We start from the raw sequence: 27671 nt of genomic DNA, 5'->3' as shown, positions 1-27671 counted from the left end.
AAACTTGTTTGGTGAGTTTATTTTTGAGTATGAAAAGAAAAGCAACTGAAACGATGCAGCACAACTGCTTTGCTGATGCCAGGTAAGGACGAGATAAAGATGTCCAGGCAGCTTTGATTGTTTGTTGTGATCTTTCTGATAAAGTTATTCTATTTTAACAAACTTTAATTTATATTATATTACAAACATTACGTTTTTGTTTTTTAAATGTCATAGGTTTACCATTGAACGTTTAAGATTCCATCATTCCTAATGAGACAAAATGTATCTTAATAGTATTTTAATTAAAAGAAAGGCATGTTCCGCCTTATTTTATTGCTTTTCCTCTGTTGTTGTTATAGAAACAAACCTTTGTTTCCTTCAAATCATACTGCTGTGTTCCAATAAAGTCTAAATAATGCCATGATTTGTGTAATAGGAGTGCAATGTTTGATTTGTCATTTAAAATAAGATTATTTTTCTTCTACAGTTGGTTGGAATTATATTTTTCCAATCCTCCAATATAAATGGCAGACACTAAGGAAAATCTCCCGTACGGCAAAGGAGAAGAAATTCACGCTGACGGTGGTGTTTGTTGTGTTCAAGTGGGCTGGGATTTATTTATTTATTTATTCTTACAGGTGTATTTTCTTTGTTTTGTATCAAGTTACACTATTGATCGAAATTACAGATTCTTATTTGAACTTCTCAGACATGACCATGAAAGAAGATCTGGATCGACAGTAAACAGCGTATTGATGTAAACACTATGAATCAACCGCGACTCTATTTTTTAAAACAAGAGTGTCAAGTTAACGGAAACACTGATACGCTTTTCCATGTATATACAATACATTATAAAATATGTGTGTGTGTTACTCACATGCTGTCTCTTTGTATAGGAATGAAAGTAAGATCCACCCTGAGACCCCCTCAGGTATATCCAGGGTGAATGGACCATCAAGAGTTTTCTTGGAAGATGAGACTTCCGAGGAACTTCATTACCAAGAGCCATCTGAACCTGAGAGGTGAGGATTGTTCAACACTTTGAAGCTGTAATTATTTGGAAATATTTCTAATCCTCATAGATCTTGTCTCCCAGCTCGACCAGTCCAAGGCTGTGTGAAGGAGGCTGGTTTTTATGTGGGTTTATTAGGGGGTGTCTCCCCCAGATTTGATTAATGGGACGTCCTTCTTTGGAGCATCGTGTTGTTTTTTTGGTTAAGAGGTTAAGTTCTTAGAGTGACAGACCATAGTTTTCACACCGACAACTCGAGCACAAGTATGCAAGAAAAAAAATAGATTTTACAAAAAGATAACCTTCAAACATATATAAGATGAATGTGAACACAAGAAGGAGCTGTCTCGTCTGCAGTTGATTCAGAACTCTGCAGCGAGAATTCTGACCAGCTCTAGTAGAAGAACTCACATCTCTCCGGTCCTTAAAACTCTTCACTGGCTTCCAGTTTCTTTCAGGATCAACTTTAAAATTCTGGTTCTTACTTTCAGAGCTATTCATGGTCAGACTCCTCCTTACATCACTGATCTGATCCAGCCTTACACCCCAGCTCGGGCTCTGAGGTCTGTGGATCAGAATCTACTTATGGTTCCTCGCACACGGCTCAGGACCAGAGGAGAGAAATCTTTTCAGGCTGTTGCTCCTAAGCTTTGGAACGATCTTCCTCTCTCTTTGCGCTTGATGGAGTCTACTGACTCCTTTAAGAAGCATCTTAAGACGTTTCTATTTGTTCAGGCTTTTCCTTGAATTTCTCGAACTCCTGTGTTGTTCTCAGTATTATCTAGATCTTTAAAGTATATACTTTTTTGAGTATTGTTTTGATTGTTTAAGCGCTTTGTGACCCTGGTCTCGAAAAGCGCTATATAAATAAATATTACTTACTTACTTACTTACTTACATCTTTGGACACACATTTTAGGCTATTATGATCGTGTGCTGCACTGACTCAAGCTGTTTTCATTATGTCTCTATCACAGATTTTCCGGACATAACTTGGATATTCACCCTGAGCAACAAATAAAAAGCCATCTGGAAAAATTTCAGGTACATTTCATATTGAATTAAGTTCATTTGAGTGTTTCCCTTTGAAGTACTGATAGACTGAGAAGCCAATACAACAAGAGCCTTCCACGATATTGCACTTTCACCATTTTTTAACAAAGTGTTGCATTACTGTAGTGGATGTTTATGATAAAGCGTGTGAGTTGCTTCAGGCTTCATCTCTTCCATTGCAGCTACTTGAAAAGAGTGTGTTGGACTTTGCCAGCGAGGAGCTGACGAGATTGAAGAAGGTTTTCACTGAAGGGGTCTTTGAATCCGAGGCCGCTGACTTTGAGAAGAATAAAAGTATCCGTCAAGAATTCCAGAACATCACGTTGCACTTTCTCCAGAGTCTGGACCCAGGGATGGCACGGCATCTTCGTTCAAGTAAGACTACTTTAGAGAATTTATTCTCTCAACGAAATCTCTCTGACAAATATTTTTGATCCTTATCACTGCAGTGAAGGTACCTGCCGTTCTCCAAAGCCAACTGAAACGCAACCTTCAGAGGAGGTGTCAGTATCTGTTTGAGGGGATAGAAAAAGCAGGAAACGGCTCTGATTTGAACCGGATCTACACGGAGCTGGTCATCAGCGAGGGAACAACTGCGATGGTCAACAGCGAACATGAAGTCATTGAAGCAGCGACGAGGAAACAAGCCACACCTGAAGTGACCATCAAACAAGAGGACATTCTGAAACCCATACCTGGAAGAAATGTCATCAGAACGGTGTTGACCAAGGGAGTGGCCGGCATTGGGAAAACAGTCTTGACACAGAAGTTCACTTTGGACTGGGCGGGAGGAAGAGCCAACCAGGACATCGACTTCGTCTTCCCTCTCTCGTTCAGGGCGTTGAATTTACTGAGGGGGAAACAGCTCAGCATCGTGGAGCTTCTCCGGTACTTCTTCAGTGAGATACAAGAGATGAGCAGCTTCGAGGGGTTTCGGGTGGTGATCATTCTAGATGGTCTGGATGAGTGTCGACTTCCTCTGGACTTCAACGGTCAGATCCTGAACGACGTTAATGAGCCTTCCTCCGTCGATGTGCTGCTGACCAACCTCATCAGAGGGAACCTGCTTCCCTCGGCGCACCTGTGGATCACCAGCAGACCCGCGGCCGCCGCTCAAATCCCCCCGCAGTGTGTGGACCTGGTCACAGAGATCAGAGGCTTCACCGACCCTCAGAAGGAAGAGTACTTTAGGAAGAGGTTCAACGATCACGACGCTCGAGCCATCATCTCTCACATCAAGACTTCACGAAGCCTCCACATCATGTGTCACATCCCCATCTTCTGCTGGATCACAGCCATGGTCCTGGGGAATTTGCTGAAAACCCTAAAGCACAGCGATCTGCCCAAAACCCTCACCGAGATGTACATACACTTCCTGGTGGTTCTATCCAAATTGAAGAGCATCAAATACAACCATCAATCTGACGCCGACATCCTCTGGGATCCTCACAGCAAGAAGATGATTGAATCTCTGGGGAAGCTGTCCTTTGAGCAACTGCAGAAAGGAAATATCATTTTCTATGAATCAGACCTGATTGAATGTGGCCTTGAGATCCAGCAGGCGTCTGTGTATTCTGGAGTCTTCACCCAGGTCTTCAGAGAGCAGAGCGGCCTGTATCTGGAGAAGGTGTTTTGTTTCATCCACCTTAGCGTCCAAGAGTTTCTAGCAGCTCTTCATGTCCACATGACGTTCTTCAGCGCCGGCGTCAATCTGCTGGACCAGGAGGAACCACGTCAATCCAATCCTGACGAGAGAGCCAAACTAAAGCTGTTCTACCAGAGCGCCGTGAAGGAGGCCTTGAAGAGCCCGAACGGACACTTGGACCTGTTCCTTCGCTTTCTCCTGGGTCTCTCGCTGCAGAGCAACCAGAGGATGCTGCAAGGTCTGCTGGCGGAGATGGCCAGCACTTCATGGAACAGTCAGAGGGCAGCCAAGGTCATCAAAAAGAATAGCTGTGAAAGCTTTTCACCGGAGAGGATCATCAATCTGTTCTACTGCCTGAACGAGCTGAACGATCGCTCTGTGGTGGAGGAGATCCAACAACAGATGAGATCGGGTAATCTCGCGACGGATCGGCTGAACCCCTGTCAGTGGTCGGCTCTGGCCTTCACCCTGCTGTCCGCAGAGGACCTGGCCGTGTTCGACCTCAGCAAATACTCCTCGTCGGAGGAGGCGCTCCTGAGGATGCTGCCCGTCATCAAAGTGTCAAACACAACTCTGTAGGTTTGATGCAGACTTTGTTTGAACGAAAAAACATCACTGTGCATGTATCTTCTGTTCCACAGGATCAGAAACATCAAGCTCTCCGAGAGAGGCTTTGCTGCACTTTCCTCAGCTCTCAGTTGTCGATCTTCGTGTATGAGAGAACTGGATCTGAGCAACAGCAGCCTGGGAGACTCTGGGATTAAAGCACTGTCTGTCGGACTCAGTAGTCCACATTGTCGCCTGGAAACTCTCAGGTAACCAGACATGATTTTACCTAGACTGCTTTGAGCTTGCTTAGAAAATATTACTTGGTTAGAATTGTTGACATAGACTATTGATTAACTTTGCAAGGTTTTGCTTTCCACGAGTGTTGGTTAGTTATTACAAATCAAAAAAGGAAGTGTGATTGTTCAAGATGTGGAATAACTATTTCTTCTTCTAACATGGCTGCTCGCGCCCTACAGGTCTGTTTGAAAAACCAGCAAAACAAATAAACAAAGACTATAATCTAGTCATTAAAATAAACAAATAACTGTGTTCACTCAACATTTGTTTAAACATTGTGATTGATTTGTTTGTTTATGGTATTTTAAAAGTCTTATTGTGAAATGTTATTCTTGATATTGCATAATGCATTACCATCTCACTCAGTTTTTCATTTCCATCACTGCAGTGTGTCGGGATGTCAGGTCACTGAGGAAGGCTGCGCAACCCTTGCCTCGGTTCTGAACTCCAACACCTCTAACCTGAAGGTTCTGGATCTGAGCTACAATAATCCTGGAGAGAATGGAAGGCGAGTGCTCTCAGAGGTGCTGGACAACCCTCAGTCCAGGCTGGACACTCTCAGGTACCAAAGAATTCTAGCATAACACAAACAATCGCTATTTAAGAAAGACAATATTTATGGTCCATTTTCCAGCTTTGTTATTAATTATTTAGGCGGATATTACATTATTAGATAATATTATACCAGCCTCTATTTCTTATTGATTGTCATGGATGATTACTGTCAGAGAAACCAAGATGCTAGAAGTTAGCATGTTCCTTGTGTTGTCTCAGAGTCAAGGTGAACGACCACCCCGGCTTCCATAAATATGCAGGTTGACCCAGAGACAACACAAGAGATATCACAAACACATTTGTTTTTGGACCTCCGGTTCACCTTTGGCCCTGAAATAACACAAGGGATATCGCAAACACATTTGTTTCTGGGCCTCCGATTCACCTTTGGCCCTGAGATAACACAAGGGATATCGCAAACACATTTGTTTCCGGGCCTCCGGTTCACCTTTGGCCCTGAAATAACACAAGGGATATCACAAACACATTTGTTTCCGGGCCTCCGATTCACCTTCACTCTGAGATAACTCAATGGTCAATAGATACCACAGATGATCTTGGAACAGTTTGAGTTGACTCTGACTGTACTTTGTTCCTCCAGGATGGACCATGGGGGTGTCGAGAAGTTAAAACCAGATCTGTGGAAATGTAAGTTAAGCTAATGAAAAAAGAGAGTGTTGTGCTAAGACAACTACAAGCTCATCAACCAAAGATGGCTCTTTCTTCTGTGGCTGAAATACTGTTGCAAAAGGATAACTGGTGCATGGCTTGTGCTTTGGTGTATAATTCAGATTTAATTTAAATTGTGCCCTTATATGCATATATCATGCAAATGTTTTGTATCACTTGTATAGGATAAATTACGTCTAATACATGTACTTTCAAGCTTTAAATCACGACGTAGAAATTGTATTTTAAGTGAAATACATACACATAATTTTACCTAAGTTTATGTACTATGTTGAAACCAGACGAATCAAAGCGGAACCTTTGTTGGTGCTGACGACTCATTTGTCTGTAGGTGAGCTAAAATGTGATTGGACTGTAAATAAATATATGAGAGTGAGAGAATATATCAAGATATCAAGGAAGTAAAGTGCAGAGACAGGAAGTGGCAGAGGAGAGAAATCTGGGATATATATATATACAGGTAGTATATATTTTAACTTTTGTTTTTGATTCTTCAAGCGCTTTGTGACCCTGGTCTAGAAAGGCTTTACAAATAACCTTTACTTTACTTTACTTCCCAACAGATTCCGTCGTCCTCTCAATGGACGTCAACACGGCCAACGACCACCTCAAACTGTCCAAGGACAAGCAAGCGGCCCATCACGTGTCACGGCCTCAGGGTTATCCTGAGCATCCTGCCAGATTCGACTGTCGACCGCAACTGCTGTGCAGCGTCGGTCTGACGGGTCGTGCTCTCTGGGAGGTGGAGTGGGAAGGAGACGTGGACGTCGCTGTGACCTACAGAGAAATCCAAAGAAGGGGTCTTAGCGGAGAGTCTGTGTTTGGGATGAACGATCATTCCTGGAGTCTGAACTGCTCTGACTCCCACGGTTACACGGTCTTCCACGACAGCTCAGAATGGAGGATTTCGTCAGCACCTGTTTCAAGAAGAGTCGCTGTGTATGTGGACTGTCCTGCCGGCATTCTGTCCTTCTACAGCGTCCTCTCTGGCACCCTCACCCACCTCCACACCGTCAACACCAACTTCACCAAACCTCTTTACCCGGGGTTTGAGTTCCGCTCCCACTCATCTGTAAAACTGTGTGTCCCACCTGATGAGCCGTAGTGCATCGGTTCCGATAACCTGTGTGTATATACTGGAGTACATGTAACATATAATCATTCAAATGTTTTGGCTAGATTTTGCACTAAAACAAAAAGCATAGCCTAAATGTATAATAATATAATTCGTCTGTCATCTCTTTTTGTTTTTATATTGTCATATTAAACTGTTAATGTATAGTTTTACTATCTATAACTCTTTCAATTGGAAGTAAGTAAGCGCCTTTCTAGACCAGGGTCACAAAGCGCTTAAACAATCACAAACAATACAAAGTTAAATTATATACTTTAAAAGTTCAAGACACATAAGACAAACACAGGAGTGCCAAAAAATCAGGGAAAAGCACAAATAAAAATGTCTTAAGATGTTTCTTAAAGGAGTCAGTAGATCATCAAACACAGAGTAAGATCGTTCCAAAGCTTAGGAGCAACAGTCTGGAAGGATTTCTCTCTTCTGGTCCTGAAGCGTGTTCAGGAACCATCAGTAGATTCTGATCTACAAAACTCAGAGCCTGAGCTGGGGTGTAAGGCTGAATCAGATCACTGATGCAAGGAGGAGACTGACCATGAATAGCTTTTTAAATCATCTTTATTTTCATGCAGATTCATCTTTTTTATCACCTTTTAGTCCATTTTAACTCTTCTCTGTATAATCTTTAATTCTTCTGCTGATCATGTAGTTTGTTTTATATACTGTTTCTACCATGACAAGAAAGTAGTGGCTGTAATAATCTGTAAACAATATTAGCTACTCAACAATCTTACTTTGTTTAATTAAGATATTTTATCTTTAAAAAAACAGCTTTCTCGCCACATGTTTTACTTCTCCTATATTTATTTATTGTTTTGATGTCGAATAATGAAAATGTTTTGATGTTAAAGGATAAATGGTGTGTTAAAACTGGGGGGGGGGGGGATTAAATAAAATTAACATGTGAAATTAAAAAGTTCAAATAAAATGATTTTTATGATCAGGCTCTTTTTCAGACTTACTAGGAGGAGGCCCTGAGTCTGCTGTCTACTTGTCTACTGTAACTATTCAAGAGCTGGAAGAGGGTCCTGCTGAGGGGGAAGTCTGACAACAACTACACTAAATATGTTTTAGAACAAGACGTGTTTTAAAATACTATTTCTGTGTTGACACCAGGGTCTGAAGGAAACGCATTTACTATTTAGTGCTATCTTATTATTTATATTAAATATCTTATCGGGGAGAAACAGTTTAGATTTGAATGTTTTGTCTGAAAGAATTAACTGTAATCCAGTTTCGGAAAGTGTCAGACTTCCCATTACTGGTGGTGTTGGTGTCATCATGTGTTACTGCTCGAGTGTTTGTTTGGAACAGGAAATGAGAGGTTATCAGAAACCGACACAGACTTTAACGTGTATGTGTTTATGTTTTATGTAACCCTTGAAACTGCAAGTGCAACATCATTTGGAAGGACAGGAAAAAAATAGGTAAAAACAACTTTAAACATATACATTCTCATTGATTTTGTTTTATATATGAAGCAGAATATAATTTAAAATGGATTTACACTAGGCAATATGTTATCAATTGTTTTAACGTCCTTTAAATATATGAATACTTTATTTAAATATATATTTGCAAATCTACCTGTCTGGGGGTAGAATGTTGAATTTATTTAGTTTTCTTTTCCATTTGATATAACAAAACTTTAATTTCAAAATGTTGTTTTTAAAGTTCAACCAATCCGTTTTATAAATATATTTTATCTAATGAAATGTGTTACACTGCGAGACTGGAGGCTCATGTCTACATCCTGTTTGTGGCTTGTCAGAGATGCTGCATTGGTTTTGCTTCAACATCCTGTCGTATGTCTAACAGACCTCGAGTCTGAGCCTTTTAGATCAAGTCTTTTTATGGTTGTTTTTGCAAGCAGAAGGTCAAGGTAGAGACAACTGCGGGTTGTGTCATGGGAGGGTGATGGAAGCTTCCAGGTCCAACAGTGAGGACACCTGACCCGAGTGGAATATTTTTGAAAGAATGGCTGTTTACTTCAATTGTGTTTGAAAAAAATACAATCCCGATTACAGGACCAAGGACAGGGATTGGGAATCCAAGAATACGTCGTGAGATTTTCCACGGTCGACATGACAACAGACGTGTTTTGTTTCTCCACGTTCGTTGAAGATGTTGCAGATATGAGCAGCTTTTTGGAAACGATCGCCCCAATACCAACTCCGAATATTACTGAAGCAGCGCTGGACGATGATGACTTTATCTTCCCTCCTCCCCCCTCACCTGTGTGTGACCTCAAGACAGAGTTTGACCCCTTTGACCTGCTTGACCCTGAAGATTTTCCTGAGCCATTTAACGATGCCACGTCTGAAGATCAGGTAGGAAAGTTACACATCATTTTTTACAACTGTTAGCTATTCCAAGGGCACCGTGTGACCCGAAGGGCTTCAATCAGTTTGACATATCTTAATATACTGTATATTATTTTTAGATTATCTATTATATTCCTCTCTTACACCGATCACATTATTGATCATTCAATAATTACCAATAGGACCGGAAACTAAACTAAAAATAAAACATGACAAGATGGTTATGGTTTGGCCATCAGATGACATTATTAGATTGTACTGTGTTTTTACTTTATTTGTATGTGATGTATTATGTAAACTGTCTGCATCTTTGTTGAGGACTACAGATGGAAAGTAGCATTGTGCTAAATCTGGTGCAGCCATCTTTTTAATGTAACTGCACGTTCTTTTAAATAAACTGAACTTAACTGAACTGAAGTTACACTATGAAAAATATTTTCCTTTAAAAGGCCAAAGCGCTACTGATTCGGTGTCTTATGAAAAAACAGTATTTTATTATATATACTATTTATTCTACCTTTTTTTGGCTTTTATTAAAATATTTTTTATCGTTTTATTGTCATCTTTCAAATATTATTATGATTCGTTAAATGTAGTAACACGTGATGTTTTATTTCTTATTTCATTATTTTATCCACAAAAGAATCTTATGTTGTGTTTACAACACTGACAATACAAGTTTCCGATGATCCGTATGGATTGTAATGATTGGTATTGCCTCAAGATGGCGGTGTTTTACTAATTTTCAAAATTCACACGAAGACTAACGTTCATATTTTGTTAATAACAATTATAAAACAGTCAAAGATAATGAAGAAAAAAAGTCACTTTCTTTTCATCCTTCATATTATTCTATAATTTACAAGTTAAATATAAGCTAAATAATGTTCGTTTCTCGATGGTGTTGTTTGATGAAATTCCTGACGCCAGATCATTAGCATATAAATGCGTCTTTATTCACTGAAAACATCTTCTCTGACACTTTTCCTTCAAACTTTCAACCATTCGTGCGGCTTTTTAAAGACGAACTTCAACTGGAGGCAGCGAGACGCGCAGTGACGTCAGCAGTAGAACAGGTCGGACGATAGTTGCTGCGGTTCGGAAGGAGTTAATATGTGGAGGAGCTGGTGCCACTCCCAGACTTCCACTCGCTACCTGGTTCCGCCTGGTTTAATGTCGAGCCGGGAATTCGGTCGGTAACAGGGAGAGGACAGGCATCCATCCCACCTGGATGTAGCTCGTGGTTGGCGGTAGTTTCAGGTACGTGTGCACCTGTTGCGCTTTAGCATGTAGCTGAATGATGCTACATGACCCAAAGTTATATTTAAAAAATAAACTAAAATGTAATTATTCATTCATTGTGTGGTTATTATGTATTATTTTTAAACTGTTTTAACTGCAAGTAAACTTGTTTACATTTAAAAAGGAAATTATTAATTTTTAATTCTACAACATAGTGACAAAATGTTTAAAAAAGTAAACTTTTTAAAACTAAAACGACCTGTTTTCCTTCTGAGTGTCATCTAAGTGACTTTACTCCAATCCATCTTTGTTGTCAGCAAGTAGAAAACTGTTATTAAAAAACTTTATTTTAAATGTCTCTCCTGCAAACATGCATGTATGCATATTCGTCAACCTTTTCTATGTTTACTCACAATATTACTTGCTTACTTACCTAGATGTATTTGGTAGTTAAAGGCTACATAAACAGTCTGACATTTGTGGTTTGGGATGAATCCAGTTTTCTTTCAGTTCTAGACACTTTAACAACAGTTGTCTTCAAACAAACTGCATGTCCACAGTTATTTATATAAAAAAAAGTTAATTCATCTGTTTCAGTTCAGGTGGTTAACCAGACCCCATTTTTTACCAAGATATTTTACTAGAGCTGAAATAGTTGTAAACATATATGGTCTAAAAGTATATCTTATTTAAATGCAGCTTATCTTAATATTCATATTAAGTTATTTTTCATTTGTGTTTTTCTCTGGATTTTTGAGGATTCCATTATTTGTCGTCTGTAGCCACTTTGTCTATTATTCTCATATTTTTTTAACTTATTTTTTTGCTGGTACCTGTGTACTTGCAGACTAGCTGTGTACCTGAAATCTAGTTTCTGTCAATAATGTAAACTGGCTTCTGTTGCGTCAGTAGAAAAGGCAAATTTAGATGCACATGTTTAGTCAAATTACAAGTCAATAGATTTCCGCTCAAAACATTAAATGCAAGCGTAAAGTAAGGGAATCGGATTTGGAAAGTGAAATTCAAGTGTAATAACAACAATGAATAAAAGTTTTCAATGAATTTGAAGTCTCTGTTGCACGACTGTGTAAAAAAAAAAAAAATTAACCAAACTTATAGGTGCCAGTATCAGTTAAAGGTAAGTCTAAAGTAATATATTGCGATATAGTACTGTAGCAGCAGCAGCTGTCAAAGAGAATATCTGATGTAATTATTAGCCACTTTGAACGTTGTTGAATGTTTTTGGAACACTGCTTAATTCTTATTTGTAGGAGTTTCATTATGAGACTCTTACAGGCGACAAAGCTGCTTATGAAACATTATTTCCCCGAGATTATTATAGTAGCTGAGACGTGGGGAGGAAACGTTAGCTCCTGAAAAACATTGTGGTTTGATAATGTCTGCTTTACTACTTCTAACCCAAACACAATTGTCAGATAGAAGCCAGATTACTCATGGGGGGGGGGGGTGGATCTTCTTACCATTTGCTCCCGAGCTCTGTATTTTGTCTTCATTCATTGTTATTCATGAGTCTCATAACAAACTGCTAATTCATGTGTTTCCTCTGTGGGAAACCTAACTGGGTACTACACCCTTAGCTGGACTGTAAAGGTTTCAGTGGTCACCCAGAGCTTTGGTTCTCAGCTGTCGGTGGGAGTTCATAGCCATGGTGATGCAGGGGAGATGGGGTGGGGGTTCCTGGCCTGACTCCCAACAAGCTTTGGAGCTTTTAGCGGGGGCCTTACTTTGCAGTCAGCATTGTACTCGTGTGTGTGTGTTTGTGTTTGTGTGTGTGTGTGTGTGTGCTCGTCTACTGTGTATTATTTGCAATTAGCCCAATCGGAGCCAGTTAATGTTGGGGGGCCTTTAAGAGTTTGCTAAGTAAGATTGTGTGGGGGTGGATCGGTAGACGCCAGGTTAAATATTGTTGTATTTAAAGGGGCAACAAATGTGTTAATGTGTGTTAAATATATGTTGGACCTCTATTGTACTCATCAGTATGTGTTTGTACAAAACTCTCTTTTCATTAAAATATTCACGTTAGAAAAAATCTCCCGCCCACTGAAAATGCGTTGTTTTTCTGGGGATTAAATCTTATTTACCATAACCACACCATCACTCTACTGTGATTGGTCAAGCATCTAGTCACCACTAGTTATTAATCCCAGAAGTCTCCACCTCCAAGGAACTTGTTGTATAAACAAAGCGGAATGTGATTACAGCTGGCTGAAGGAGGAGTGAAGCACATTATATTTCATAATGGACTTCACTCTCGTTATCTCTCGATATTTCAGACGGCGGAGAACTTTATAAAGTAATAAGTTCAAAACATGGTCCTGATGAGAGACTTACTGCATCTTGGAGAGGAAGATTTGAAACATGTCAGTGAGTCAGGAGAGTTTTTACATCAGTTGTTCTTGTAGTGGGTCCACTGCAAGTCTGCATCTCCCTTTTTCCAGATTTCTCCTCTTCTACAATCTTATCTTTTATCATTTTTTGATTGAGAACTATGGTCTCAGATCCACATTCGACATTTTTCAATCCATTTGTTGAAAGTTTTGATACGTTGAAGTATAACCACCTGTGGTCAGAGACATGTCTGTTTCCTGGGCTCTGAGAAGTCGAGGCTCACTGGCTGGTACAGTAGCTGCCCAGGCTGCCATGAACAGACAGATTCGAATGCAGAGGAACTGCTCCAACAGGTCCTGTCAGAGCGTCTCGTCGGACCAGCTCAGAGAATCTCTTCTGGTTTCTGCACCCCTTGTGACGAGTCTGTAGTCGTCAATAACATTAAGTCGCTTTCTAAGTTCGACCTGACTTTGAATAATAGTTTAGTAAAACTGTTATTTTATCAAGAACACAGGTTATTGTGGAGTATTTTGTGTGCTTATAGTTTGTCTTAATGAGACTTGAAATCATTTTTTTCAACTTTACATACAAATGCACCCAATCCTTACATTTTATTATAAATTATATTTTGTTTTTTAATATTTTCTTAATTACAGTATGACTTTATCCTGTAACAATAATAATATCAGGCAGATAACTATTTTATTATTACTATAATTATTATTACGGTTATTGTTGTAATTGCAGTAGAAGTGTCATTATTACTTTGTTATTACTGTTTCTATTTGAAAATTCCCACATAATTAAAAAAAACATTTATTATCATAAACTGACTGATGTCTTTGGAGAGCTATAGTTGTTATTTAATGAGATTGCGTACATTTATCAGTCTTTCTGTTAGCAATATAACCCAAAACAGGAGTAACAGTAGGAAATGTTTATTGGGGGACAAAGAATACTTTTGGGCTTCCAAAATTGAAATAATAAGGATTTGAACTGATTTTTTCATCACGATTATCAATCATGGTTACACATTGTCAGTGATTCCTGTATTTTTACATAACAGTACATTAAAGGATAAATAATAGAAAACATTTTTTTAATGATATAATTACTAACGAATAATATGCTTTTTAAAAAGTCCATTTTTTCAACACTATTGCAACTTCATTCTGCTAATCACCTATTGTTGCAGTCAGTTTAATAAAGTATGAACCATGTGGTGGCCCCCTAGTGGTTGACTACTGGTTAAATCAGTGCATGATTACATTGAAGCAAATCATTCAAAGAATAATAAATCGCACACGACCAGTTCTTTGAAAATCATAATAATCCAATTAATTGTTCAGCCCTATTAAATGTTATGTGTGTTATTTTGGGATCACTATCAGATTCGACAAACTCTTGAAGGGAACTGTCAGGTTTCTGACATGGTTGATGTTGACTGATCCAATGACAATATAAGTGAGACCTGCACAGTGTGGGTGAGTAGCTCTTCAGGTATTCGTCACAGCGGTTTGTCACAGAAAAATGTGGTTTCCATTTACTCAAAGAATCACTTTTAAATTTTACACTCCACAACCACTTCAAAGTCAAGAGTACGAGGATCCTGGTGCAGTTTTCTACTTGCCAACAACGGACTAGGACTTGCTGAAATCTTGAACCACCCATGAGAGATTTTCTCTAGAATTCTGGTCCATGAGTGCTGTGATGTAATGTTGGGGGAGGGTTCAGAGTGACTCAATGGTTCGACTGTGTGCTCTGTGGCGTGATTTGGGCCCCAATTTAGTGGCTCATTGTCAGATTGGATGAGTTCTAATGTGGTTAAACAATCAAATAGATTGCTGCTTCACGCAGAGCTGAGTGCACAGAGTTCGCTCTGCATAGCGGAAGTTTGCTTAGATATCCAATCCAAAGCAGCTCTCACTCTCATTTGGCTGTTCTATAAATGGTAAACAGACCGGCTAAAAATACTTAAACATACATGTATTTTTGCCAGTTTCAAAGATGGATTCATAAGGTTCTGAATCGATAAATTTTCTCACATCACTTCATGCATTCTCTGCCCTCTACAGGCTGTCGCTGTGGGTAAGCTTTAAAGGAAACCCATAGCATAGCAGCCTGTAGAGGGCAGAGAACACATTGGTAGAACGAGGGTTATGACTGTAACTCAGGGGTGGGCAATTAAAATTCTTCAAGGGCCACATTCAATTCTGTGAATGTTGTTAGGGGCCGTCGAGCAAAAAGAAAGACGAGAAAATCCCTAAAAAAAAGGACATCTGTCATTAGGCCGTGACATTTATTGAGCTAAATAAGATGACATTTTATTCTTGTATATATATATGAAGTTGTTTTTTTCAAAACATTTCTTCAACTAACTTTAAAAACATATTTTGAGGGATTAATATATACTAAAAGAAATTACACACAAGAAGGAGGGAAAAAGTAAATTAGTGTTGTAATGTGAAAATGTAAATGAATAATAAATACAAAATACAGTTTTTAATGCATTCGTAGCATTTGTACATGATCATACTTTGACATTACGAGGGCCGCATAAATACAGTCAAAGGGCCGCATGTGGTTTGCTGTAACTGGTGTGTTTGATGTGCAAAAACAAAAATCTCTTGAATCTTGAAGTAGAATATCAGTTATTGTAATTTTAAAACATTAACAATAACATACAACTTTATTGAAGTCCTTCTACAAAAGCTCTTTTTGGCTGACCCCCGATGAGCCACAACCTTCAAACCCTCAGTTAAATTCCAATGGTTGCTCCAGAGTTGAGATTTAAATCTAATGGCGGCAGAGACTTCTCCATCAAGGCACTTGGACTTTGGAACCTCCTCAATATCCACCTATAAATACTGGGCATTTATATACTGTACATCTTTGTTTGGGACCTCGTTTAGTTTTTTCTTTGACTGCTTCTTGTGGATTTTGTTATTATTATTATGTAGGTGAGAGCTTTCACATCACAATAAGATGATTGATGGTTATCTTCCATCTTGATACGACCTGCTTCCTTTGTGTGAAGAGTTGGTATTTTCTCCCTTTGATTGTATGGGTTTCCCCTCATTTCCCCAGATGTGTGTTTGTCTGTGTGTACATGTTTTTTTGTCTCTGTGTTCCTTTTAACAGGATTGTAACCTGATCAGGGTGTAGTGAATTATATATTTTAACTGTGTATTGTTTTCGATTCTTAAAGCGTTTTCTGACCATGGACTAGAAAGATGCTTTACAAATAACTTTTACTTAGATTAGATTAGATACTTACTTACTTACACTGCCTCTAGTCCTAAGTAGCTGGGACAGGCCCCTTCATCCCTGATAAAAATAATTAATAAATATTATTATTATTAGCAGTGTCGTCGTGTTGAAGACAGAAACTTCCTTGTTTTCACTTTTCTTCCTCATAGTGTAATTAAAGTTTTAGCATTATATTACTTTTTATAAAATATAGAGGGTTTTTTTGGAAAATTATTTTGGAATGTTTGGTTAGATATCTGAGAGTTTTAAAGATTTGTAAACATAGTTAATTGAAGAACGTTCAAATTTAGATGGGATATTATTTTTAAACGGTTTAAACTAGAGGAAAGTTATGTCTTAACTATGGTGGCGCCATTTTAAAAACTGACTTGAGTTCCTCTTTCCATACGTATGAGGAGGTCAAGTTAAAACATTTTCTGTTAACTTAAGAAATAATGGCCTTCCCTTTTATCACTCTCAACTTTTAAAGCGAGGTCACTGCAACGATGAAATGTTAAATATTTTCCAAAAACATAATTTCCAGTTTCAGTGTGCAGACAGGAAGTGGGTGTTTTGTAGCGTTTCTGTTTCTCCACTGACTTTTGTTTCTCTATTCCCTTCGCAGACAGTTTCCCTCTCCCCTCTATCTGATAGACGCACACACACACACCAACACACACATGGTGTCTTCCTGCCGCTATTGTAACAGTACTGTCAGTTCTCTTTTTCACTCGCCCAGCTGCAGACAGACGTGGGTGAGGGCGTGTTGCTAAATGTGTCGCTCTTATTCTCACCGCCTGATTAAATACATGGCTCTCCTAATTATACGCTGGTGAACATGGTGGACTTCTACGCCGAAGTACGGCCCGACCATCGGGGCAGTAAGGGTCTAGCTGTGCCGGGGGTTTATCAGGTAGGTTGACGGCTAATTCTCAGGCATTTGTTCTTCTATTTAGATGTCGTTTCCACTTCCTGCTCTGTTGATTTCTGCAACAAACTTTACAATACGCCATCATTTCCCTTATTGTTGTGATTAATAAGCGTTTGATTATGTGTTTTTTTTCATAAATTCTTTACATCTATTATGTAAAGTTGCTGTCATTTGTAAACATAATAATAAGTTTGTTTCAGAGAAATACCAGATCTGAGTCATGAGGTACATGATCCTCTATGCTCTAATTCTGTTTCCTTGTCCCTGTAGACTTGACTATATTTCATAATGTTGTCTTCACACAGGAAACCAATTATATTGTCATAGGAAGTCATATGTAAAGTTCACATCTTTTGTTTATTGCACTGCGTTGGTATCGACATCCCACTACTAATGTAAACGGCGCAGACTAGTCGGCCCCCAAAGGAAAGTTGTTAGTAACAACAACATAAAGACAAGTTATTGTAAACGTGGGTCCAGTGATGGGACAACTAAGGTTATTGCAAACATGTTGTGTCACTTAATTTAATTTAATGTTGTGTTATTTTAAGACATTTTTATTTGTTCAGGCTTTTTCCTTGATTTTCTGGAACTCCTGTTGTGTTATCAGTTTATCTTGATATTTAAAGTATATACTTTATTGAATATTGTTTTGATTGTTTAAGCGCTTTGTGACCATGGTCTGGAAAAGCGCTATATAAATAAAAATTACTTACTTACTTACTTACTTACTTTGTCTGAGTTGTTGTTTTTGTTTAAAGGTTAGTGTTTTCTATGAATCTTTATAGAATGTTTGTATGGGCTTGTGTTGTGATCAAACCTAAAAGAGAGATTGTCAGAATGTTGACCAGGAGTCAAACCTAAGACCTCGACAGTGAAGGACAAAACTTCAGTTTCATCGGCTCTATGTGACGCAGCTAAATTGGCTGGTGAAGGAGAACCACAGAAGATTGTTTATAAGGGAGATCTTGACTCGTGGCCCTGGTGCCCCACGGATGTTTAGGTCAACAATATGAAAGTGAAACTGTTAATGGGTACAGATAATTAACTGGTGTTTGATCAAAAGAAAACATAGATTGTACTTATTCCTGCCAACATGTCTGCTGTGTCTTGTGTTTTACTGTAGCCTTGTGAAATCCAGTGTAGCTATTTCAGTGATCAATGGTGCATCTCTTTCATTTCCTCTGTTGTGTTGTGTTGTTGGCTTTGAGGTCAGCTGTCTGGTTGTCCGCATTGATTGCCTCATGTGCATTTCAGATCAATGATGACTCAGAGTCAGAAAACATCCGGAGTGCACGTCTAATAACACAGAGCTGAGTGTAATGAGGAAACCTTGAAAATGTTTCTGTTGTTATCACTTAGTAGGACTGTTGTCGGATAGGATTTCTTTTTGTCTGCGTATTGATTTGGAGGTCATTTGGTGGTCACTTTGACTGTTGCCCTCATGGTTATGATGTCCTGCAAAGGTCCAGCAAGTCTGAGAAGGAAGGCACTACTTCTGAGGTCACAGGTGAGAGAAGATATTAGTTGTTTTTTTTACAGAGAATCAGGTCCGTGTGGATACACGGACTGATGGATTTTTTCGGACAGATGGAATTATTGCTGTTATGCAACACGGCTTTTGGTACGTGCCATGACACCACTCTGCCCAGCTAGGAAAAAGCAACATCTCTTGACTGTTGTTATGAACTTTATATATTTTGTGTAGAACTAATGAACAAGGTGTGTTAGTTATGTTGCTCAGTCCGGAATATCAGGGTTAGAGTTATAGATATTTAGAATAGATGAAAGGACAGATACATGAAAATATCAATCAATTGTATTGATGTAAACATTTAAAGGAGCTTATTTTCAGTTATGGTTAAAAGTTATAAATTCTTCTTCCATTGTGAAACATAAACAATTTCCCGAAGACTTGTGTTAGCTTAGCATTTCTTTTTTCACGACCTGTAGTTTAAAAAACATTCTCTGTGACCAGTGGAGTCGATGATTATGGTCAATGTTTCACATACCTTCTGTTTTGATTGACAGATAAAAACGTTTTGTTGTTGTTTGCTGGCAAAGTGGGAAGTAGACAATATTATATTAAAAGGAAAATTAGAATGATTTAGTGAACGAGAAAAGGCCTTCCTTCTGAGACGAATAAGCTTATATCTGGTGTGATTTTATTGACTGGTGCATACAAATAATAATAGTTGCATTCTAAAATTTCACTTTGAAATCTTGATGCCATTTGAAACTAGAGATTGTAAATATTTAATTTTCTTTTACTGCTATATAAGTATTGCTGACAGTCCTTTTAGGTCAAAATTCAAAGAAAAAGTTACATTTGTTCATATTACACAGGGATATTACTTTTCCGCTAAAAAATCTTTAATACAAAAAAACAAAGAATTATAATGAGTTGTAAAACTTGCGACATCAAAGATAGAATTGTTGATGTGTTGCGGGATCTAACTTTGTTTTCCGGTTTACAGGTGGGACAAGAGAATCCTTGCTCTGCTATTTATGTCAATGTAGCGCAGCTCCGCCAGAGCGTCTCCGAGTCTCCTCCCTCTGCCTCCCCATCTCCTCGCCTCTTCCACCCAGAAGCATGGGAGGTACATGTTGACCAGGAGAGTGGACAGGAGTACTTCTATCATCCAGCCTCGGGACGCACGACCTGGGATAATCCATTTATAGACTTCCTCCCTGACCCCGAACCATCCACCCCGTCTCCTCCTCGCTCTCCTCCCCCTCCAACGTGGCCCTCGGACTGGGAGCAGTTAGTAGATGAGAGCAGTGGTCATCCGTACTACTACAACGCCATGTCTGGGGAAACGTCCTGGGAGCCTCCGGAGCAGCTGAGCCCATACTCCCCTGTGATGGAGAGGAGCCTGCAAGGGTTCCAGGAGGAAGGGCCGGTACGATGCTCCACTTAGTCTTACTCCTTTTTTAGCTCCTCTGTGGGGAGACGATTAAATTAAAAGTTCAGTGCACACACTGGGTTAGACTTGAAAGATAACTGACCTCATTTTTTAACTAATTTGAGATCATTATGATGTCATATGTTGGAAGATATTCACTCAGACGGCATTAAAAGAATAGTATTTCCTGATATTGTGTCTTAATGTTTTTAACCCTCTTTAATATTACAATATTGTGTGAACAACTAGGCTAACTGACGTGTGCATGTATTTTAGTGTATCTTTCTGATCTTGACGTACTATTACTGAATAAATATCAGATCAGAGGGCTTAAGTGCATTTGTATGTATTGAGTACAAGTGCTTCAAATTGTATCTTCTCTGTCTTGTCCACAAAGCCTCCTCTACCAGAGGAAGATTACCCATCCATAGATTATCCAACTGCTGAACCACCTGAGGTCTACGCGGAAATCCAAGACCCATCCGGTCGCTCCAGCCCTCCGACGGACTATAACCTTGGCCATGTCAGCCGGACCATCATTCCCAGAGCCAACCTGGACCGCACCACTCCCATGGGTTGGAACCTCACAGTGGAGCCCAGTGGTACCTGGGTATTTACCAGCGAACATTTTCCAGACCAGGTAATGAACTCACACTAACCCGTGTTAAGAAACATCAGTTAGATTGGCAGATGAAAGGTGAATAATGTGTGAAATTAAACAATTGTTTTTTCATACATTAAATAAATAAGGTGTTGACACGGACAAAAGACAGGGTTGATCATAATTGTTTGCTAAAGTCAGAAGACAACTGCATTAGACAAGGTTTATTGATCAATCATTCCTTCTGTGAAATAGAGGATTTGCCAAAAGGTCAAATTCCCGAATCGTGTTCCAGTCATCACATGTAACAGGTGATCTACGTCCCGACATAAAGAAATAAGCTTCTTGAATTTGACCTGATTTGTGTTTGTCTGGTGTTTCATCTTGACATAAGGTGTCTGAAAATTCTAGGATTTGGGCATTTTTTGTATCTCCCTCCATCTCCTGTGTGTCTAGTTTGAAGGAGACCGTCGTAGACTGTGTTGGTATCTCTGCAATCCAGTAGATATACAGAGAAAAAAAGCAATTGTAAAATGGAGAGTTTCCAGGACAGGCCGAGCTAAATATAACTGGTGTAACCTGATCATTATGCTGTAATGTTTGTTTACTCTCAGTCCAGTCTGAGTGAACAGGAGAAACATCTAAGCTTACAGTCGCCAGCTGACTCTAACCTCCTTTTCAAGAGAGTGGGATTAATGATATAATCCTGTGATGTGATGAAATTCCCTGTATAAAGTTGCAGATTGGTTAGTTGTGATCTGTTCTAAAAATAGAAACCACCTCGAGGAAATTCTCTTCCAAGGTGTTTTGGGCTAGACAAGACTTTATGCCATTAGAAAAGAAATGAAGAGTGGAATCATAGTTTTGTTGGAAAATATCCCCTGGTTCTCAGCTCACACAAGGATCCAGTTGTTGTGTTACTGCCAAGATCTTAATAAAGTTTTATCCAAGTAAGAGTTAAGGGCAGACACAGGAACAGTTACAATAAATAAACAATTTAATCTAATTTAACAAGAAGGTCCAAATACACAATCAATAAACCAAAACATCCACTAACTCGGGTAATAAACAAAAAAGAAACCTGGAAATAGAACATTGAATATAGAGGTCAAAACACTATCGAACAATAAAATGCAGCTTAAACACAGACAAGACACAGAGGCAGAATACAAAGTCCCATAGAAAGGAACAGAACGAGAAGAAGAATTACAGCCAATCATCAACATATGGTCCATCACATTTTGGTCCATCACACTTATCTGGAAGCATGTGTTGGAAATACAGCAGGTAATGGTTGATCGGGTACAGATTAAAGGGGAAGCATCGCCACTGAAATCAACTCATCGTCTCTGCATGACGACCTCAGCATTTTCTTTTTTCTGACGCCATGCTACAAATTTCTCCTCCACAAGCCCCCTTCTCTCTAACAGCTTACCATGCATTACCATACAATCCATTCTTATCCATACAGAGTTTTCTTTTACTTGTTTTAATTTACCATTTGTTTCTGATCTCAATTTCTTACATCTTATTGAAGATATAGATGCATTATATTTAAAACTTGTGAATGAGATTACTCTTATTGTCTCGGACTGATTTTGTTTTCCACATAATTTGATTTTAAACTCATTCTACAGTGGGTGAAGTCGGTGGACGAACGTGGACAAACCTACTACTACGAGAGAGAAACCATGAGGTCCCAGTGGAGCTTGCCGGATGTAAGTTGTTTACAGCTTGTTGTCAAAACTCTAGTAGTTGTAGTATTTGTCAGATGATAACATACATAAATAATAACCTCTGGTTGAAATAAAAACATTTTGGTTCAGGATGTGTTGAGGCGATGAACTTTTATTTACGTTAACACCTGAACTCTCTCGGGTTCATTGAAAGATAATAGTTGTTGTTGTGTGTAGATAAAGAAGCCCATTGTGTGTGACTGTTTATGTTTGTGCTCAGACGGCGAGTGCGTTCAGGACAGAAAACGGTCTTGAAGCTGAAAATGTGTCGGTAATTAAGAACTGGAGACACTCGATGGGACCAGCCCAGCTCAGCCCAGCCATGGATGAAGGGGTACGCTCACTCTCAGGCCTGCACTTACACGCTGATACAGGGCGTGCCGTCAGTCTCACGGTCTCGGATCGAGGAGTGAGCCATGTTTAGTGAGCGACGTGCCTCTGTGTTTAACCCTTCATGAGAATGAAAACAAGTCTGAGACAGTCCGTTCTTTCTGTCATCTATTGACTTGTTGTGCAAGGACATAACGTGACAGCCAAGGCTGATCCGGATCGATCTGACGACACGGATCAATGTCTTAAACAGTCAGCATACATATTTGATGACCTCAGTGTAAGAATAGAGAACAAGGTGTTGTCCCTCGACTTACTGGATTCATTTGTTTTCAAGCGGTTCGTCCCAGCTCACAGGAGAAATGCGTCAGACCAGAGCAGTGGAAGTTCCAGCACCGGACACTCTCCGGAAGTTCAACACAATGTGAGTAAATCTACTGACACCTGACCTTTTAATCCAGCACATGATGTTGACTGTATGACAGAAGAAGTCTCATAATGTTGATGATATGTCTGACTTTGTCTGCTGCTTGAAAATGTTGGCCTCTGATTCTAACTTTCAAACTTACAACAGTCACTTTGGATCATCATTTAGGCTTTAAGTTCTCAACATAGATGCTTAACATTTGTGTTTTTTTTTTCTGAAGACTAATTTTGGAGGCTGGAGCAGACGTTATTATCTGACTTCCAGGTGGCTGCGCGTTAACGTGGGTGGTTAGTTTGATGTCATAGATATCTATCTGTGATGTTGTGTGGAATTCATCTCAAGAATCTTTTCAAGTCCTTGCTTTTCATTCAACGTATGTGATACGAGTCAACCTGCCGCATCTGGAATTCACCTGCTGAGCTTCCTCATCATCACATGTATTCCAGTCATATTTAAATTATGTTTATAATTCATTTTACTCTGAAACACTCAAAATGTTTACAATAGCATGTTATATTGTATTGGACTTTTATTTTTTCACTCACATTTTTTCTTATCAGACTCGTCATTGTTTTTTAACCTGCTTTTATTTTCTGACATCTTTTGCATTTCAAAAGACGTTAGCATTAACTTACCATAAAGAGAAGCAGTTAAACTTCTCTCCTGACACAATGAATGCTGATAGATTAATGTTTAATATCAAGTCAAGTCAAAAGTGAAAGATAAGATGTGAACTCATCAGTCATTGTCACCCAATTCTCCCCACAAAGCATAACCAAAGGACGTTAAATCAGCATCAACACGTAGCATCAGAAATCAATGTCATTTAAAGGTTTTTAAGATTCAGGAAACATGGACGGTTCAGTGCTGTGTTGCTGAATTCTTCCGTTCTTTAGTGTCAGCGTAGGAATGAAGAACTCTGTTGACACAAACCAGTGTGTGCTCTCTGGATACATTGCTTTATGTTTTTATTTTGGGTTTTTTGCATGAGCAGTTTTTGCATGTGAACTTGAAAAATCAGGTTTTTGATATTTGTTTTAACCCTATTCAAATTTGGCTTCTTATAATCAAATGATTCACAATAGAAATGCAAACCATCATTGCAGTGGAGATTATGTGACAATTATTGTGTCTCATCAAGACTTTTCTGGTTTTCGTCATGTGATCTTCTGTCATGCAGAATATTGATGAAGTTTTATTTTATCTTGACAGCTGCATAATTTGGAAAAAGCTGGAATTCTCAACAAAACAAAAGTGTCAGAGAACGGCAAGAAAGTGAGGTAAGGTCAAGCAACTTGTCCTTTTCAACGTTCTCCTCCGAGGCAAATATTCAATATGTTGACGTTAGCGTGTGACAAAGAGCAATGTGACACCTGTCATTAGATCTAGGGTTAGAAGCAACATTTTGGGTCATATGTCGTGATTTATATTCTTGAAATCCATCAGGAAAAACTGGGCTCAGACCTGGACGGTGCTTCACGGAGGCGCGCTGATATTCCACAAAGACCCAAAGTCGACAGCGACAGGCTCAGCGGTACACGCACCACACCTGCTGCCACAAACACACAAACAGACTCAGCACCAGCAAGAATGCAGCGACATATTTGTTTCAGCGACTGACAAAAGGCCAGAAGTGCTTATCGTGTCTCCATAATCAACACTGACAACATTCCACTTTTAGCTCAAGAATTCATTCACAGCAACAAAAGTTGTCTTCTAAAAATGTCTTTGTGCACATGGTGATGCTTTATGACAAGATCAGGCCGTAAAAAAAAAAGGGGTGAAACTTGAACACGATGAGTGAAGACAAACCCTCGGGCTTCTGTTCGCTGTTGGTATTGTCAACGGAATGTGACGCCGTGTGTTTCCCAATGCAGAACAAAACCAATCAGATCATTCCGGAGGTGACGGTGGACCTGCGGGGAGCCGTGATTGGCTGGGCGTCCAAGGACAAATCCAGCAAAAAGAACGTCCTAGAGGTGTGTTTAGATCTGGTTCACGAGCTTCATGTCTCTCAGTGATACCCACTCAACTCGAGTCTCCCTCAGTTGAAGAGCAAGAATGGGACGGAGTTTCTCATCCAGTATGACACAGAAAGCATCATCAGTGACTGGCACAAAATACTCAGCGACACCATCAGACAGTTGGTGAGTTAGGAAAATGTCAGTTGGGTGTGATCCGTCAGATAGTCACCAACCTGGTTTCTCCTTACTAGGAGTACCAGGAGCACCACTCGGAGGAGGAGGAGACGGACGTGTACGAGAAGATCGAAGGACTGGAGCGAGAGGAGAAGGCAGAAGTCACCATTGACAAGAAACGTGGTGAGCTGGATTCTCTCAGAACTTCTCAGACAGAAACTGAACTTGAAGGCATCGTTCAGCCTCCAGAATCAGCATCAGCCACTCGTCCAGCTCGGCAGGTGACTCGGACCAGAAGAGAGTCAGAACCAAACTCATGAAGTTCCTCATGAAGCGGCCCACGCTGCAGTCCGTCAAGGAGAAGGGATACATACGAGGTATTCAAATCACATTATTATCACACACACGAACGCACACTCTATAAAATTGGGCATGAAACAACATGCGCATAAAGAGACACACACCTAGCTGTTCACACTTGTGCCAGGAGGAAGTCACACTCACCTCTGACAATGCAAGACACACACTTTTGCAAGTAAAACACATTGTGCACACAAAAGAGTGATGCTAATAAAAAACACTTTCTGTCACACACAGACAATGTGTTCGGCTGCCACCTGGCCACCCTGTGTGCCCAGGAGAGGACGACGGTTCCTGGTTTCGTGGAGAAATGCATCAAAGCTGTGGAGAGACGAGGTAAAGTAGATCCACCTCAGATCCTCACACTCACAAGATCCTTCCATTTAAAGTCAATGCTTCCAGGTCTGGAGATCGATGGACTCTACAGGGTGAGCGGGAACCTCGCCGTCATCCAGAAACTGCGCTTCAAAGCCGATCACGGTGAGTTTTCAAAGCTGCTCATAAGGAAGAAGACAAGTTCTATGTTTGATGATCCAGTCGCTCCGGATGCATGAGTGATCTATAGATTCAATAGCGTTTACGTTAACTGCGCCCTCTGGTGTTGAGTGACACTCTTTGCGTGTGTGTTGTTGACACAGAGGAGCTGGACCTGGAGGACGGACAGTGGGAGGACGTCCACGTCATCTCAGGAGCGCTCAAGTTGTTCTTCCGCGAACTTCCCGAACCACTCTTTCCTTTTAGCCACTTTCACAAGTTCATCGAAGCCATCAGTAAGAAAACTCTGAAATGACTGCAGAAGTCACAAGTGAAATATTGACATTGTTTTTAATATTAGACAGAGAATGATTACGTGTATGATTAAGGTGAGAACTCTGGGTTTACAGTCAGATTTATAAGATTAAAGTTTGGAGATTTAACATAAATTGTGACAAAACAATTCAAACAGTAAATCTCACATGTGTGGGATAATTAAAATCAGGATTGTAAGTTTTAAATAAGACAAGTTTTACTTTCTTGTTTGAAAAGCCTTGGTAAGACTCTAAGTTTACAAATGTTTCTACCGGTTTGATTTGACCATCACGTGAGACTCTCCTCTGCTGCCAGGGATTTCAGATTACAACACCAAACTGAACTGCATCTACGAGCTGGTCCACACACTTCCTTCCGCCAACCACGACACCATGAAGCTACTCTTTTTACATTTACACAGGTACAGTTGCCAGGCGTACGAACGTGTGACCGTTATAAGAAGCTCACACTGATACATGTTTGGCTCACAGGGTGATCCAGTACGGGGAGAGCAATCGCATGACGCCGCAGAACGTGGCCATCGTGTTCGGCCCGACGCTGCTGCGGCCCGAGATGGAGGCGTCGAACATCACCATGCACATGGTCTACCAGAACCAGATAGTGGAGTTTATCCTCAACGAATATGAGCAGATTTTCTCCTGAAGCCTGTGAACCAGTGTTTTGAATGCTAACTTGAAGTGGTGACACATCATAGAACAATGCTTTTAACCCAATAACAATGAAAAAGACAGAAGATACTTATTTATAAGAACAATAATTAAACAATTGAATGGCAATAAGTATAATGAAGGCTTTTTAATAACAACATGGAGAACTAGTATTAATTCAAACCAGAGCCAGAGCCCTTCAGGAGTTCTTTATTTTTTAGGATTTTGTTTTGATTGTACAGTCGATCTGGACAACTAAGTCGGATGCAAATGTGCTAAATGTTAGCATCATAGAAAGTGGATCAGGGGTCAACATAAAAGTGAATTACGGCGCACAGAGAAGCTGACCTTATCTCACATGAAGTTGGAACCATGTTGTGTTTCCTCTCAATCGTGTCGGTGAGCTGTAGCAGGAGTACTCTGAACAAACTTTCTAACCGAGTATTGTAATCCTACTTTTCACTTTCTCTGCTCTATCTTTTTACCTCGGCTAACAGTTTGAACTCTGCTCTCACTCTCTTTTTTTGTAATATAGAATTGTATAAAAGTCGAAGAAGATAATATAAACATTCTGGGTCACAGAGTGTGGTTAAGGAATCTAATGAGTCTGCCGTCGAATAACAGATTGTTATTGCTGTAAATAGAAGAGATGGCACATGATCATGAACTTAATTTCACAATAAAAGTAACTTGGAAAAATGAC

General features: G+C 39.6%; 2 protein-coding genes across 4 annotated transcripts; both read left to right on the top strand.

The window, feature by feature from the left end:
* The first annotated feature begins 887 nt into the window (after positions 1-887).
* On the top strand, positions 888-7073 carry LOC148085945 (protein NLRC3-like). Its single transcript, XM_087784090.1, has 8 exons — positions 888-1007; positions 1975-2041; positions 2233-2425; positions 2500-4270; positions 4337-4510; positions 4930-5103; positions 5698-5744; positions 6350-7073. The coding sequence occupies exons 3-8, from the start codon at positions 2404-2406 to the stop codon at positions 6889-6891; spliced, it is 2730 nt and encodes a 909-aa protein (XP_087640216.1). The 5' UTR covers positions 888-1007; positions 1975-2041; positions 2233-2403; the 3' UTR covers positions 6892-7073.
* A 1825-nt stretch (positions 7074-8898) lies between these two features.
* On the top strand, positions 8899-27670 carry LOC148085944 (rho GTPase-activating protein 15-like). Of its 3 annotated transcripts, none has more exons than XM_087784080.1 (17): positions 8899-9248; positions 19491-19916; positions 20317-20559; positions 22158-22238; positions 22477-22590; positions 22924-23010; positions 24226-24293; positions 24460-24547; positions 24891-24992; positions 25062-25160; positions 25229-25331; positions 25394-25528; positions 25749-25847; positions 25914-25991; positions 26150-26281; positions 26616-26721; positions 26792-27670. In XM_087784080.1, the coding sequence occupies exons 1-17, from the start codon at positions 9003-9005 to the stop codon at positions 26961-26963; spliced, it is 2379 nt and encodes a 792-aa protein (XP_087640206.1). In that variant the 5' UTR covers positions 8899-9002; the 3' UTR covers positions 26964-27670. The 3 variants fall into 3 exon arrangements, with proteins under 3 accessions (XP_087640206.1, XP_087640205.1, XP_087640207.1); XM_087784079.1 differs by having other exon boundaries at positions 8905-9248; positions 25229-25334; XM_087784081.1 differs by lacking the exon at positions 8899-9248 and adding an exon at positions 16787-16995 and having other exon boundaries at positions 25229-25334.
* The last annotated feature ends 1 nt before the right edge of the window (position 27671 follows it).

The sequence above is a fragment of the Callionymus lyra genome, chromosome 2 (assembly GCF_982586985.1).
Source record: "Callionymus lyra chromosome 2, fCalLyr1.hap1.1, whole genome shotgun sequence".
NCBI lineage: Eukaryota > Metazoa > Chordata > Actinopteri > Syngnathiformes > Callionymidae > Callionymus > Callionymus lyra.
Note: the sequence above shows the minus strand (reverse complement) of the source record. Positions and strands in the feature narration are given on the sequence as shown.